Here is a 14,049-nt window from a genome sequence, read left to right as displayed (position 1 = left end):
ACCCACCTTGGGCTTCCGCTTACCCGCCCTGGACCTGCCAGCAGCCCTCACCTGGGAGCCTGCACCCGAGGCATTGGCTAACGGCTCTGGGGACTCCCCATCGGGCACGTCCTTCAGCAGGCCCTGAGGTTCAGTCAGCAGAACATGGGGCTGAGGAGCAGAGCTGGACCAGCCCTGCACCCTCACCCACCACACAGAAGCCACAGCCCAGTGCCCACAACACGCTGCACTTGGCTCTCGGCTCTGCCATCTGAGGGCCACACAGCCTCCTCCCAGCTGTGCCGTCTTCTACAGGCAGCTGCTGTTACCAACCCCTCCCAGAAGGGCACACCCATCCATGTGCAATTTCAGAGGGCTCTGAGGCCCCCAAAGCCCAAGGGCAAGCTCCCACCTGAGGCTGCAGCCATACCTGTGTGTGTTTCTGATCATCTAAGAGAAAACGAAGCCGTGCACTTGACAGTCTGTGCCTCTGGATCTTCCATGATGCCTTTTGCTCTCGACGAGCGGCTTCTGCAGACAACTTGCTGTAATGGTCAACCAGTGCTTGCCTGAAACCACACCCAGAGAGGACTAGTCACCTCAGTCACCCCAATGTCCAGCTGGTGCCCCATGGGCTGGGATGGCTCTCCATGATAGAGGCCCCTGGTGGGCAGTCTCAGCCCAGCACCTTCCGCAGGCTGGCAGCTGGTCCCTCTGAGCCACCACCAGCACCTGCAGGCACCTTACTGGGCAGGTCTTTCTGCCCACCAAGTTGGGAGCCTCTGGTGGGCAGGCACCCAGCCAGGGCCTAGCAGAGGCTGATAAATGAATGCCAGAAGAAGCCCCTGAAGCCTGAATGCAAAGGGGCCGGGTACCCAGGCCCTCCAGGGGGCAAGGCCTCCCATCCTGAGCTGCACAAAAGGCATCTGCTGGGTGGACCCCTGAGAACTGCAGAGCGACACTGAAACACACAAAGAGTACAGCACTAATGTTCCATATGCTTCAGTCACGACTGGTGTAGCACGTGACCCCCATGACTCTGATACTCTCACCCCAGGGAACTGGGTTCAAACCTGGACCGGCCATTTCCAATTTGGCTGCTGCAGGCCAGGGACACAGCCTCTACACTTTGCTTTCTCCGTGTGTAAACAGGAGAACATTTGCCCACACATGCACATGTGAGCCCTCCACACACACACATGCATATGCACACACGCAACTGTGTGTACACGTGCACACATCACTCGCTGGCTCCAGGTCACAGGTGCATAACCAGTACCTAAGATGGGGACAAGCAAGATCCCAAGATGATGAGCAAGAAATGACCGCCCTCCACAAGGGTGCCCCGTGAGACACTAGGTCTGCTCCCAACACAGGGGAAATACAGGGATGGGCGGGACACACTGACACCCTAAGATCAGACATCCGGACGCATGCTGGACAGATGCTCCTCTACCTGTTGAGCTTAACAGGCTTAAAAATAAATAAATGAACAAGAGCTGCTTGATTTAAAAGAAACAGAGACAGAGAGACGGGACAAGCAAGCAGCATGTGGACTGGCTGGCTTCCAAATACACACAAACCAACCACAAGTAGATGCTCAAGACAGCTAAGGACATCTGACCACAGCAAAGTGTTCAGAAGCCCCGAGCCTGCTGGGCGTTCGGAGTCAGACCCCTACTCTTCCTACCGAGTGTACGCTCCTAAGATTTCAAAATAAAAGTTGAATGACCATCACTGAGATCAACACAGTTTGGCGACACCCTCGCCCCCGGAGGGTCAGCCCAGAGGGACTGGCCACCCAGAGCGCCCACCTGGCTTTCCTCTCCAGCTGCTCCTGCAGGGCCTGCAGCCTCTTCTCGCGGTCCCGGAGCTCGCGGGCGTAGCTGAAGTCGTCCTCCAGCTCCTGCCTGGCTGCCTGGCGCTGCTGCGAAACACACGCAGTGTGGCCCTGCTGGCGGGCCCTGGCTCCTGGGGCACCCCCAGCCCCAGGGCCACCCCACCTACCTCCTGGTCCTTCACAGACTGCTCTTTCAGCCTCTGAAACTGCTCTCGCTTCTGGGCGTCCACAGCCATCCGTTCCGACATCTGCCGATCTGCGTTGAGATAAAGAAAGGGTTGCCATTGTGAGGAGCCCTTGCCGGCAGCTCCCAGAATCAGAGGGGGGACCTCGCCACACGCACCGCTCAGCGCTCCCAGGACCCTGGATGCCGCCTCCCGGGCATGGACGAATAATTCTTGTTTTGCAATTTCCATTTGTAATTCCTGAAAAAGATCCTCTGTAAATGCATCCCAGTTCTCTGTCCCCTCCCCAGGAGAGCCTGGGAATGGGAGCTGCTCAGACCCTAGGTGGGCTCCTCCAGGGATGGCGCCCAGGCTACGAGGGTGCAGGGGCCCATCCTGCACAGGGACAGGCTGGCTGCCAGGGCTTCCCCAGCTCTCCCTCTCCACCCTGACCCATCTGCTGGGTCAGCCCTGCCCCCACCTCCCTGCTGCCCGCCAGTGCCAGGCCATGAAGGGCCCCCATCAGCCAGGTGCACAGGGCACTCCGAGCTCAGGCCCCACCTCTTCTGAGCAGGAGACTCAGAGAAGCCGCCAAGTGAGGGTAACCTGGGTCCTGCTGCCATGGAGTCCCTGCTTGGCCAGGCTCAGGCCTGCTCACTGCCTAGCCGGCCCCAGGAGAGGAAAGAGCCCCTGACCCAGACACACACCCCAGAGCCAGCAACCCTCCCCATCAGCCCCAGACCCCTGGCAGAGGAGGGAGGTGCCAGAAAAGCTCCCACACCCCAGTGCCCAGGTACCTTCTCCTCTTTGCTGATACAGCTGTGGCGTGCCACCCGCTCCATCCGCCCCACGTAGATGGCACAGTCCTTCTCGATCCCCTTCAACTCCTCAAGGGAAAAAATGACCGAGATCCGAGGCACGGGGACGTCAGACCAGCAGAGGTAATGCTGCCAGGGAGGGAGGGCCTGCAGTGAGCCCTGGGATACACAGACCACAACCAGCCTGCTTCCGTGTTTGGGGACCCATGTGGACAGCTTGCTTTCTCAGAAACGGTTCCTTCCACAACCAAGGCGCAGGGATTCTCCTCAGCTCCGGAGACATCACAGACAGGACAAGGCTGCCCTGCAGTAGAGGCCCAGTCTGACCCCCATGAATGACCCTTCAGAAGAAGCTACAAAGACCCAGAGACTGTAGCCTCCGTCATGGGAGGAGTCAGCCACAGCATGTGGGCACTCACCCACTGCGGGCAGCCAGACAGGACACACCCGGCCACCCCTGGGAGCTCCTCCCCACCCCCCACCCCCGCCAAAGGCAATCTCTCAGCAGCTCCCGGGAGCCCCCCCAAGGAGTTCGCCAGCATCGGCCCTCTCCCCAAGCCCGCATCTCCCACCCTGTCGCTGCACCTGTCCTGGCTACTCCAGTCTGTTCTCAGCCCTGCGCCAAGGGACCTTATCAGTCACAGGCGGAGCCTGGCCCCTCCTTGGTCTGGATCCTGCCTGGCCCTGCATCTGTCTGGCCCGCTGGCCTCCTGGTCCGGACAGCATGGAACTGCCACACCCACACCCCAGCCCGCCTGGCCCTGCTCAGACATCAGACAGCTCCCCTCCACACCCCACTGCTACCTCCCTGGCCGTCCCCCACAGGGCCCTGGTGACCCCTTCACAGGTGCCCCCTGGCCAGGGGGACACGAGCCCCAAAAGCAGCTGGGTCCATCGCCCTGCAGGCGCAGCCATCCCTGTCCCACTGGGCGGTTCCCAAGGTGGAGGGAGGGAAGGAGACTACTGGTCTCTGAGATGCCTCCTGCCCCTCCTGTCTTTGAGTCCCAGACACTCAACGGAGCTACTCACAGGACTCTCAGGGGGACAGAGGGATGACAGCTCGGGACCCAGCTCCTGAGGGCCGGCATGACCACAGGAGCCAGAGGGGCAGGACGGGGGAGAGCCAGCACGGGCCCACGGACCCTCCTCACCCGGGGGCAGCAGAGCTTCAGCAAGTTGATGGTTTTCCCGCAGACATACACGTCGTGGGCAATGTGCTTCAGAAACACAGGGACACAGTCTTCCACCTCTTTGGAAATGAGCACATAGCCGTGGGTCCAGTACAACTTATCTGAATGTGGGACAGGACACAAGCTGGCCTGCGTGGAGCGATGGCCCTGACCCACCTGATGGCACAGGCCCAGCCAGCAGCCACCTACCTCTGCAGCCCAGGTACTCATGGTTCACCTGGATCATGAACTCGCCATAAACGTCTCTGAAGACTCCGCTGTACACCCAGTCATGGATGAACCTGCCAGGGCGGAGGGCCAGCAGGGCAGTGAGGGGCCAGGCGGGCAGAGTGGGCGGGGCAGCACCGGGTAGAGTGGTCTGCCAGTGCCCGCAGTCTGAGCCCCCCTGTCCTGACCCTCTCACCTACAACCCCAGCGCTCAGCAGGCGTCTGACCAGAGGTGCTCTCACACAGCAGCGACACCGACCGTGGACCCCCTGCCCACAGGTGCAGCGCGGCCGTTCCGCCCACAGCGCCCCACCCCTAGTCAGGCCACCCCTTTCCGCCCCACCGTGTGTAGGGCTCGCAGCTGGTCTTCAGCAGGGCCAGCAGCACCGGGTAATGCTCGTTGCTGCAGTTATCCAGGGCCTCCTGGTAGAGGTAGGAGAGCAGCTTCACCCCCTGGAGACAGCAAGGGGACAGGGGATGCGGGCGCTCAGTGTGCATGCGGCCCAGTCCTACATCCACCACAGCCCCACCGAGAGGACCCCGCTCCGCACGTCCCCTCCCTGGTGCAGCAGGAAGGCAGAACTCACAGTGGGGAACGCAGGCCTGGGCTCCCCGCCAGAGCCCGGGAGGGCAGTGCCGACACCACAGAGCTCAGCCAGGTACCTAGACACAGAGGCCAGGTGGGGCCAGGTGAGCAGAGGCTCAGAGCCCCCAGCTGAGCGGGCCCAGGCCCTTCACTGCCTATCATGCTCCCACATCAGAACCATCTGCCCCGAAGGACCAATATCTGAGCTCCCTGCCAGACAGTCTCCAGGTGCCCCATGCAACTTCACCTCCTTCCCTGGCTCAACAAAGACTCCAAATCATTCCATGCCCCGGCCCCTGCAGCTCTACCCTGAGACCCTTCCTGCACCCTCCACCCCGGCGCCCAGGTTCCCCTCCTCTGGCCCGCATGACCGCCAGGCCTGCTGCACACCCTCTCCACCCCACCGCAGTCCATGCTCCACAAGGCGGCACAGCCCCCCGCCAGGCCCCCTCCCTCACTGTGCCCGTCTCCAGCCTCTAGGCCCCTACACTGCCTCCTGGAAGGACACCTTTACCCTGGACCCATACTGAGGGCCTGCCCCGTGCATCTTCACCAGGTGCCCTGTGCTGAGTGGACTCAGCCTGGCATCCACTACCCAGCTCATGAGTGCCAGGGCCGGGTCTATGGGGACCTGTGTGCCCTTGAGGCAGGAGCCCCTGACCCTAGACACAGCCCCCATGGCAGGATGCCAACAGACATGCACACAGGACCTGGGGAACTCAGCCGGGACAGAGGCCATCCAGACACCTACCAGGAGGGCTGTCCTCACAGACCCTCCACCACCCAGCGAGCCCCAAGCCTGTCCCCACACTCAGCCACCATGCTGGGCTCACCTGAGCTGGCGGCCCAGTTTCTTGAAGAGAAAGCCAATGGTGAGGAGGCTCAGCGTGGGCGCAGTGGAGAGGACGCAAGCCCTGTAGTACTGTAGGTACCTCCTGAGGCCGCTGGTGAAGGCCTGCAGGCGAGGGGGCTGGGATGGTGGCCAGGCACAGACACGGCCTCGGCTCCCAACTTGAAAGGGTGCACCAGTACTGGGGAAAGGGCTTGGCCCCCACTCCCGACCCCAGGGCTCCATTTTCCAAGGCATGGGCCTTTGGGGGCCATGCCCAGACACCCCAGACCGGCCAGAAGCCCAGGGATCACTGTGAGCCCGTCCCTGCAGCCAGGACTGGCCGTACTGGGGAACTGGCACCTGCGGGCCCCGGGAGGATTCCGGAAAGGTGGCAGGCCCTGAGCACAGCTGCTAACTCTGAGAAGGTCTCTAGCTGTTCTGACCACTGGGGTCTCAGAACACACACATCCTGGGCAGCCCCACAGGAGCACGACCCTGGCTCAGCTCACATATGCAGGGGAAGTCTGCATGGAATGCTCCGGGACAAACATCAGTCTGCCACCTGCAAGGGAACAGCTGTCCTGCCCTCGCGTCCCAGACAGCCAACCTGCTGGCCCTGTCTATGTCAGCCTCCTGCCCACCGCACCCCACTCTGACCTGTTTGCCACCAGTCAGCCTCCACTGCCAAACACCTGAACCTCACCATGTGGCCCCTGCCACCATGCTGCAGCGCCAGGACATGAAGGAGGCACAAGGCCCCTGCTGACTGGGCCCCAGAATGCCCACTTTGTCTGGATGCCCACCCATTCTGCACAAGCCAGCCTGCTGTTCTGGGGGACTGTCTCCAACATATGGGCCAACTGTAGGGTTTTCAAGGAAGACCTGGTGCAACCCCAGCTCCCAGGACACAGGCAGTTCTTAGCAAGGCCAGTGCCAGCCAGGAGGCCGAGGGCAGTACCTGGAACACGAGTCCCTTGCTGCACGAGGAGTCCAGCACAGGCTGCAGAGAGAAGTGGCTCAGGCGTGCATAGTGGGTCCCACACTCGGCCACCTCTGAGAGGAGGCTGCTGATGCTCTCGGGGGACGCTCCTGATACATGGACACCCTGCTTCACCACAAAGGCCTGAGCTGGCTGGACGGGGCAGAGGGAAGGTCCCTGAGGCGAGGCATCTAGAGCCCAATACGGTGCTGTATCCCCTCCCACCACACACACACACCCAGCCGTGGCACTGCTCAGAGGCCCACAACCAGATGCCCCATACCAAGACACCCAGACAGGAAGTTCCAAAACCACAAAGCAAGAGGCCACAAAGCGAATCCCAACTTTCCCACCCTGAGTAGTAAATACATACAAACAGAAACAACAAGGTGTAATTTTTTCACAGACCATGCTGAGGAAGAACACATCCGAAGGCCAAGCCAACGGGAAAGGGTGCTGGCAGAGAGAACACCTTCCACGCTATACAAGGGGCATGCAGGCAACAACCTCACTGAGGCAGCAGGTTTAAAAAAGCTCTTGTCACTAGATGTGGCCATGAGACTCCTAGCAATGTGTCCCAAGGAGGAGGCAGCAGGTGCATGGGACGCCTCAGAGGGGGGAACCACCCGCGGAAGGGCCACCACACCAAGACTTAGGGATGCAGTGGGCCACAGCTCAGGCCTGCACCCCGCGAAGGAAGGGTTCAGATTAAAGCTGCACTGTCCCCCTGGAAGGGAGAAGAGCAAACCAAATCCAAAGCCAGCCGAGGAAAACCAGCAAACACGAGAGCGTAGACAAGGAACAGAAGATAGAAATGAAAGAATCTTGAAATCAAAAGCTGGTTCTTTGAAAAGATCAACAAAACCAACAAACCCTTAGCTTGATTAACTAAGAAAAAGGAGAGACTCAAATTACTAAGATCAGTGAAATAAGAAGAATTACAAGAAAACAGCACAAATGACTGTAAGCCAACAATTGGCCTACAAGACAAGGAATCCCTGAAACAGAAGCAAAACTCATTCAGGAGGAGACAGAAAATCCCAACCCCCATAACAGGGACCCTGAACCTGTGACCAGAGCCCCTGTGCGGCCCGAGCGCCTCCCGGGAGCCTCCTGACTGCTGAGGCTTCCGCTCCAGGGCGCAGCCCCACTGCATGAGGCTCCAGCTCAGGAACAGAGCCAGGCAGCCCCTCCTGTGAAGCTCCTGCTAGGAAGCCATGCGTAGTAGGTGACTGACTGCTGAGTGACCCCACCTCTCCCTTCCTGCATCTCGATTTTCCACTCTCATGCTTCAGATTCACCAGTAAAGAGTGAACCCATGAAACCCTAGCCCCCCACCCTCAACCCCAATAAAGGGAGAGTCCCAGGTCCACACTCTGCTGTGCACCCTCCAAGACTCATGAGTGATAAACCTTGTCTTTCAAATTCCCTGGTAGCTTCTTGCTGAGAAGTGTCCCAGGTGCGTCCTACAATCACAGCGCCCTCAGGGCTGGCCCAGCCACCACACTGGCCTAGTGATGGTGGAGGGGATGCCGGTGGGCTGCCCACCAGGAAGTAAAGGCTGAGTGAGCACCTCAGGCACCCTACCAACAGCACCACTGCCACACACCCAGCAGGCTAAGGTGGTTAAGTGTTATTTATGTCCACTTTACTGCAGTTCAAAAAAATAAAAACAACAAAAGCTCTCAATAAAGAAAATTCCAGGATCAGATGGTTTCATGGGTGAATTTTACCAAACAATTAAAGAACTAACACCAATCCTTCTCAAACTCTTCCACAAATTGAAGAAGAGGGGACACTAATTCTGAGGCCAGTACTGCCCCACTTCCACAGCCAGAGAAAGACATCACAAGGAAAGCAAACTACAGGCTAATATCCCTTGTGAACACTGATGCGGACCCCTGACCAACACTAACAAACCAAACGCAGCCGCAGAGCAAAAGGATCACGCACCACGGCCAGGTGGCTTTTATCTCAGGAATGCAAAGGGTTTCACAAAGGAAAACCCATTGGCGTGACACACCCACACTGGTAGGACAAACGGAAAACACACGATCCCCTGGGAGGAAAAGGCACCTGACAAAACTCAACGCCCCTTCATGATGAAAACACTCAATAATTAGGGAATGCAGGGCACCCCCTCCACACGTTGAGGGCATCTGTGACCAGCCCACAAGGAGCATCACACCCAACAGTGAGAGACTGAGAGCTTTCCCCTGGGGCCACAAACAAGGCAAAGGCGCCAGCTCTAACCACTTCTGTTCAAAACAGCACCGGAGGTCCTGGCCAGGGCAATTCAGCCAGAAGACACAAAAGGCATCCGAGTCGGAAAGGAGTAAAATCATCCATCTGCCGATGACATGATCTTATATGCAGAGAACTACAGAATCCACACACACACACACACAAACTGTCAAAACCAATAAATTCAGCAAAGCTGCAAGGTGCAAAATCAATGCACAAAAATCACTTGGATTACTCTATACTAGCAATGAAAGATCTGAAAAGGAAATTAAAACAATTCCATTTACTACAGCAATATAAGAATAAAATACTTAGGAATAATTTAACCAAGGAGGCAAAAGACTTGTTACAACAGTGAAAACTAGAAAACGTTGCCAAAAGAAACTAAAGACCTGAATAAATGGAAAGGCATCCGTGTTCAAGGGCAGGAACACGACTGTCGTTAGGGTGACAGTGCCGGCCAAAGCGTCTGTGGATTCCACACAGTCCCTGTCAATATTCTAATGGCGGGCTTTTCAGAAATAGAAAAAAATCTATACTAAAATTAATACAGAATTGTAAGGCAGTAACAAATTAAAAAATACAAATATAACAAACATAACAAAATAAAGAAAACAAAAAAAAAGAAAAAAGGAAAAGTTGGAAAACTCACCCTTCCCAAGTTCAAAACTTACTACAAAGCTACAGTAAACAAAACAGTATGATCCTGACATAAAGACAGACACAGAGCAATGGGATAGAACAGAAATCCCAGAAATAAATACTCACACGTGTTTCATTCATTCCCAACAAGGGTATCAAAACCATTCAATAGGGAATGAAAAGTCTTTTCAACAAATGATGCCGGGAAAACTGGACACCCATACGCAAAAGCTTTAAGTTGGATCCCCCTCATTTGCCACAAATTAACTCAAAAAAGATAAATGCCCAAACTTAAGGGCTAAAACTATGAAACTATAGAAGAAAACACAGAAGCAATCCTTCATGACCTTGGATTTGGCAGTTTCTTAAGTATAACACCAGAGGCATAGGCAACTAAGAAAATATAAACTGGGCTTCACCAAAATCAAAAACTTCTGTGCTTCAAAGGAAACTACCAAGAGTGAAAAATACAACCCACATAATGGGAGATGTCTGCAAATCATGTGTCAGACAAGAGATGAACACCCAGACTGTATAAAGAACCTATAGTTCAACAACCCAACTCAAAAACGGACAAAAGACACAGACATTTCTCCAAAGATATACAAATGGCCAATAAGTGTGAAAATACCACTAATCATTATGGAAATGCAAATTGAAACCACCATGAGACACCATTTTACACCCACTAGAATGATTGCTACCCACAAGAAAAACCTGAAAGTCGTGAGTGCGGGTGGACGTGGAGACACTGGAGCCCTGGTGCCCTGCAGGGGGAATGTAAACTGGTGCTGCCGCGGCAAACAGTGTGCAGGCTCCTCAGTTAGTCAAGCACAGAATCATGCCGGCACCCGGCAATCCCACTGCTAAGTACACACTGGAAGCAGGGACTGGCTCTTGCGCAGCAGCATTATTCACAAAGGCCAAAAGCTGAAATCAAACCATGTGCACACCAAAGATGAATGCACACGTGAAATACTATTCAGCCTAAAAGGGGGGCCTTCTGACACCTGCTGCGGCACGGATGGGCCCAGGGACACTGGTCAGCGGAGTGCGCCAGTCTCAGGAGGACAGACACGGGGGGACTGCTTGTGTGAGGCGCGGAGAGGCTCCCTCCACGGGGGCCGGGGGAGGGGTTTTGGGGGTCCATTCAATGGGGACATAGCTTCCGTTTGGGAAGGTGAATATTGGAAATAAAAAGTAGTGGTGGTTATACAACACTGAACATAACTGATGCCACTGAATAGTATACTTAAAAGTGCTTAAAATTATAAATTTTAAGTTCCATATATTTTGCCACAATATAAAAGGAGGGGGTGCTCATTCCACACAGTAAGGGCTTTCACACAACGACACTAAAGCGGTGTTCCAGAAGTCTCCCAGCGGGTGGGCCTCAGCACCAGCAGCGCCGCCCACACACAGCATGTCTCTGGGCCAACTCCAGATGTGGTCCCAGTACACACTCAAGTCCCAGAACGGCCACTACAACAGAATCTGAATTTACAGAGAGTTTGGACTCTTGCATGAAAGAAGGCAGCTGCAGAATAATATGTCCGAAGGCTTCATTTGGGTAAATAGTATTCATTTACTTTATAAGCTCCCAGCAAGAGGCAAAAGGCTAAATAAACTGACTACTGCCCAGAATGAGTGAAGCCCCATCCACTGGCCAGGAGATATGTCCAAAAAGAGAGAGAAAAGCCAGCACCAGAGGCCCAGCATCCTGTGGCCCGTCCCTGCAAGGCGGGTGCTCCTGAAGGCGCTCTCTCCAAGCACAGGGAAGGCCTGGAGGGCCCCCTCAGCATTTTTCTGGGACAGGCATGGAAATATGAGTACATTTCTATTGTTTTACCAACAGCAATTAACATCTTACTTGAGTTCAGTTTTGCAAAGGATGCCAACAAATTAATACTTTGTAGAATGGAAATGAGAAGACCACTCCAGGAATCACCACACTGGTCGCCCAGTGTGGCTTCGTGGCCACACTCCACCCTGACACTCAGGGGCTTGCATCTGGGGCCACACGCTTACTGCGTGGGACCTCAGTCTAGCCTGTAAAGGGCTTAGAGTGTGAGCCACCAACACAGTGCTAGGGCCATTACCACACGCAAGAACTTCCTTACCTGGCAGAGGGAAAACGTGGCAGACACGACACCAATCAGGACATTGAGAGCGTCCTTCACCAGCTCGTGCTCCTTCACCAGGACAGGCTGTGGGGCCTGCAGGAGTTCCCCGCCCAGCACCTGCAGCTCCCCTTGGCGGAGCCTCCAGAATTTGTCGAAGGCGTCCCTTCCTGCCTCGGTGAGGTAGGGCTCATCTCTGTGGCCAGGGGGGCTGTGTGGGAGACGGGGGTGGGCGGTGAGCAGGCAGAGCAACAGGCACCTTAGCTACATGACGAAGGCAAGAGAAAAGGTCAAAAATACAGACCGGGCACGAATCCCAACCAACCACCAGCCCTTCAGTCCTCATCCAGCAGGCTCAGTGCTGGCTGCCACTGAGCCCATCAGGATAACTGTGCAGAAACACAGCGGTGCCCTCTCACCCCGTGGCCACATGGAGTCGGGAGGCCAGTGGGAACGCGCTCCCAGACTGCACCCCCCAGCTGGAGGGAGGAAGTCCCCTCCTCCCTCCAACAGCCCCCAGAGATGGCCAGCGGGCCCCTCGCCTCTCCTCCTCCCGGGCTTCTCCACACAGCAGCCCTGTCAACACCCTTTCCCCAAAAGTGATGCTCTTCCCCCGACTTTCCCTTGGCTTTGCTGCAACTTGCATGTCCTGAACTGCAATTTCTCTGCCAGTCGCAAATGAACCTAAGAGAGTATTGTTTATCTTTCAAGACAAAAGTCATTTTTCCACCAGGTAATGGCTCTAAGCTACAGGAAGTTCTAACATGGAGGTGGGGTCTGACTACCAGCACATTTCCAACTTCACATCAAGCATGAGGTACAAGGTAGAGAACAATACATCTTAGAACTTGCCAAATCAAAAGTGCATTTTAGCTGCACCATGACTGACCCTCTGTCATTCAGCAGGTGTCTGAGTGCGGGGGGAGCAGTCCTGGGGACAAGCCCATCCCTCACGGGGCGGGTGGCACGCATGGAAGCCACGAGGAGAGGACACTGAGCCCAGGACCGCCTCAGAGACACGGGAGACGCAGGCCACGTCCCAGAGCGACAGCAGCGGCAGAGGCCAGCCAGTGGGAGGCCCAGGGACAGGAAGAGAGAGGGGGCTGGCATGAGGGGAGCTCAGCAGTTGGGGGTGGGGGAGCAGAGAGGTAACGAGGTCACAGGAGGGCTGACCGTCACTGTAGACAAGGGGCAGCTGTGAAGCTCGGCAGGCGAAGCAGTGATGTGCTCTGATTTCTGTCCCAGAAAGGTGACACTGGCCGTGTGGAGGATGGGCTAGAGGGGACAGGAGGAAGTCAGTGGGCAGGGCTCGGCCAGACAAGGGACACCTGCCCGAACTCCCTCAGGGCAATAAGAGTGTGAGGGAAAAAAAAGCCTGTGGAGCTTCAGCGTCCTGAGTGCCCCTCCAGGGAGTCTCTCAGGACAGGTGTGCACACGTGGGTGCTGCCACCCCAGGTGCTCTCACCCCAACTCATCTAGGGCCGGACCCAGCACCACTGGGGCCAGCTGTGCACCCCTTGGTGACTCAGAGGTGAGGAGAAAAACCCATGAAGGAAAACACCCCATTCACACTCATCCCCATGGGGAACTCAGCCCTTAACATAAGAGAACTGCTCCCCCCAAACGGGTGATGGCCGCAGAGAGAGCAGAGCAACCCCAGCCACGGGGAGGGTGGCCTTCCGACCAACACTGCCTCTCAGGGTGTTACAGAGGGGAGGGGGGTCTTCCAGGGGTCTCAAGGCAAAGAGAGCCTGACAGTGCAGAATTCCATACATGGAGCTCCGCTTCTGGGGGGGCGGCAGCTTCCTAACTGCCCACAGGCAGAGCTCACTGCAGGAAAGCAGGGGGCTGGAATTCAAATCGAAACAAGTCCAAAAGATCTGCCAAATGAACTCAAGAGAGGCCTCAGGGCTCAGGGCTCAGCGGGATCAGGTCACCGTCTTGCGGGGGGGCGCGGCCCTGGGGAGGGGGGTCTCCCAGCAGAAGCCGCCCATGTGGAGCATCGGCTGCAATCCCTGCAGGAAGCACGATGGTCCTCCTGACCCCTGGACACCCGGTGAACCACTATGCCTTCTGAACAGCAACCTGAACAACTAGGCCTAGAAAAGCAGTAATAAATGAAATGCCACCAAGTATTTACAAAAGAAAATGGTGATTTTGGGGGCCAGTTTTGAGACATGTCAAAGACTAACAGAGAGCAGGATAGTTAAGACTTGCTTTGTACACACAAGACAGGATTGAAGACCTAACCAGAAATTACAGGCAGAGAAGCCCCTCCAAGACAAGACAACTGCCAACACCAACGGTGCTCAGGGAAGCAGGGAGCGGCTGTCCCTGGAGGAATCCGCACTGGGGGCAGATGACTACGCCAGGAAAGCTGTCGGCATGCATCCCTGGGCATGTGCCCATCCTAAGGAGACCATAGGCTGCATCAGATGGCGCTCGGGC

General features: G+C 56.2%; 1 protein-coding gene across 6 annotated transcripts in view; it reads right to left on the bottom strand.

The window, feature by feature from the left end:
- The window catches only part of TUBGCP6 (tubulin gamma complex component 6), a 39,345-nt gene that overhangs the window by 22,466 nt on the left and 2,830 nt on the right, over positions 1–14,049 (bottom strand). For 4 of the 6 annotated variants that reach the window (XR_005029102.2, XM_036906697.2, XM_036906696.2 and 1 more), the window contains exons 3-15: positions 11,602–11,812; positions 6,575–6,748; positions 5,618–5,754; positions 4,786–4,861; positions 4,542–4,651; positions 4,181–4,272; positions 3,953–4,092; positions 2,781–2,930; positions 2,163–2,244; positions 1,987–2,075; positions 1,794–1,906; positions 410–548; positions 52–123 (exon numbers count right to left, since the gene is read on the bottom strand). Coding sequence is in view for 5 of the 6 variants with exons in the window: in XM_036906697.2 (XP_036762592.2) it covers positions 52–123; positions 410–548; positions 1,794–1,906; positions 1,987–2,075; positions 2,163–2,244; positions 2,781–2,930; positions 3,953–4,092; positions 4,181–4,272; positions 4,542–4,651; positions 4,786–4,861; positions 5,618–5,754; positions 6,575–6,748; positions 11,602–11,812 (1,585 nt within the window). In the remaining variant the exon portion in view is untranslated. The remainder of the gene's footprint in view (positions 1–51; positions 124–409; positions 549–1,793; positions 1,907–1,986; positions 2,076–2,162; positions 2,245–2,780; positions 2,931–3,952; positions 4,093–4,180; positions 4,273–4,541; positions 4,652–4,785; positions 4,862–5,617; positions 5,755–6,574; positions 6,749–11,601; positions 11,813–14,049) is intronic. The other 2 variants (XM_057508385.1, XM_036906698.2) reach the window with 2 other exon arrangements.

The sequence above is a fragment of the Manis pentadactyla genome, chromosome 10 (assembly GCF_030020395.1).
Source record: "Manis pentadactyla isolate mManPen7 chromosome 10, mManPen7.hap1, whole genome shotgun sequence".
NCBI lineage: Eukaryota > Metazoa > Chordata > Mammalia > Pholidota > Manidae > Manis > Manis pentadactyla.
Note: the sequence above shows the minus strand (reverse complement) of the source record. Positions and strands in the feature narration are given on the sequence as shown.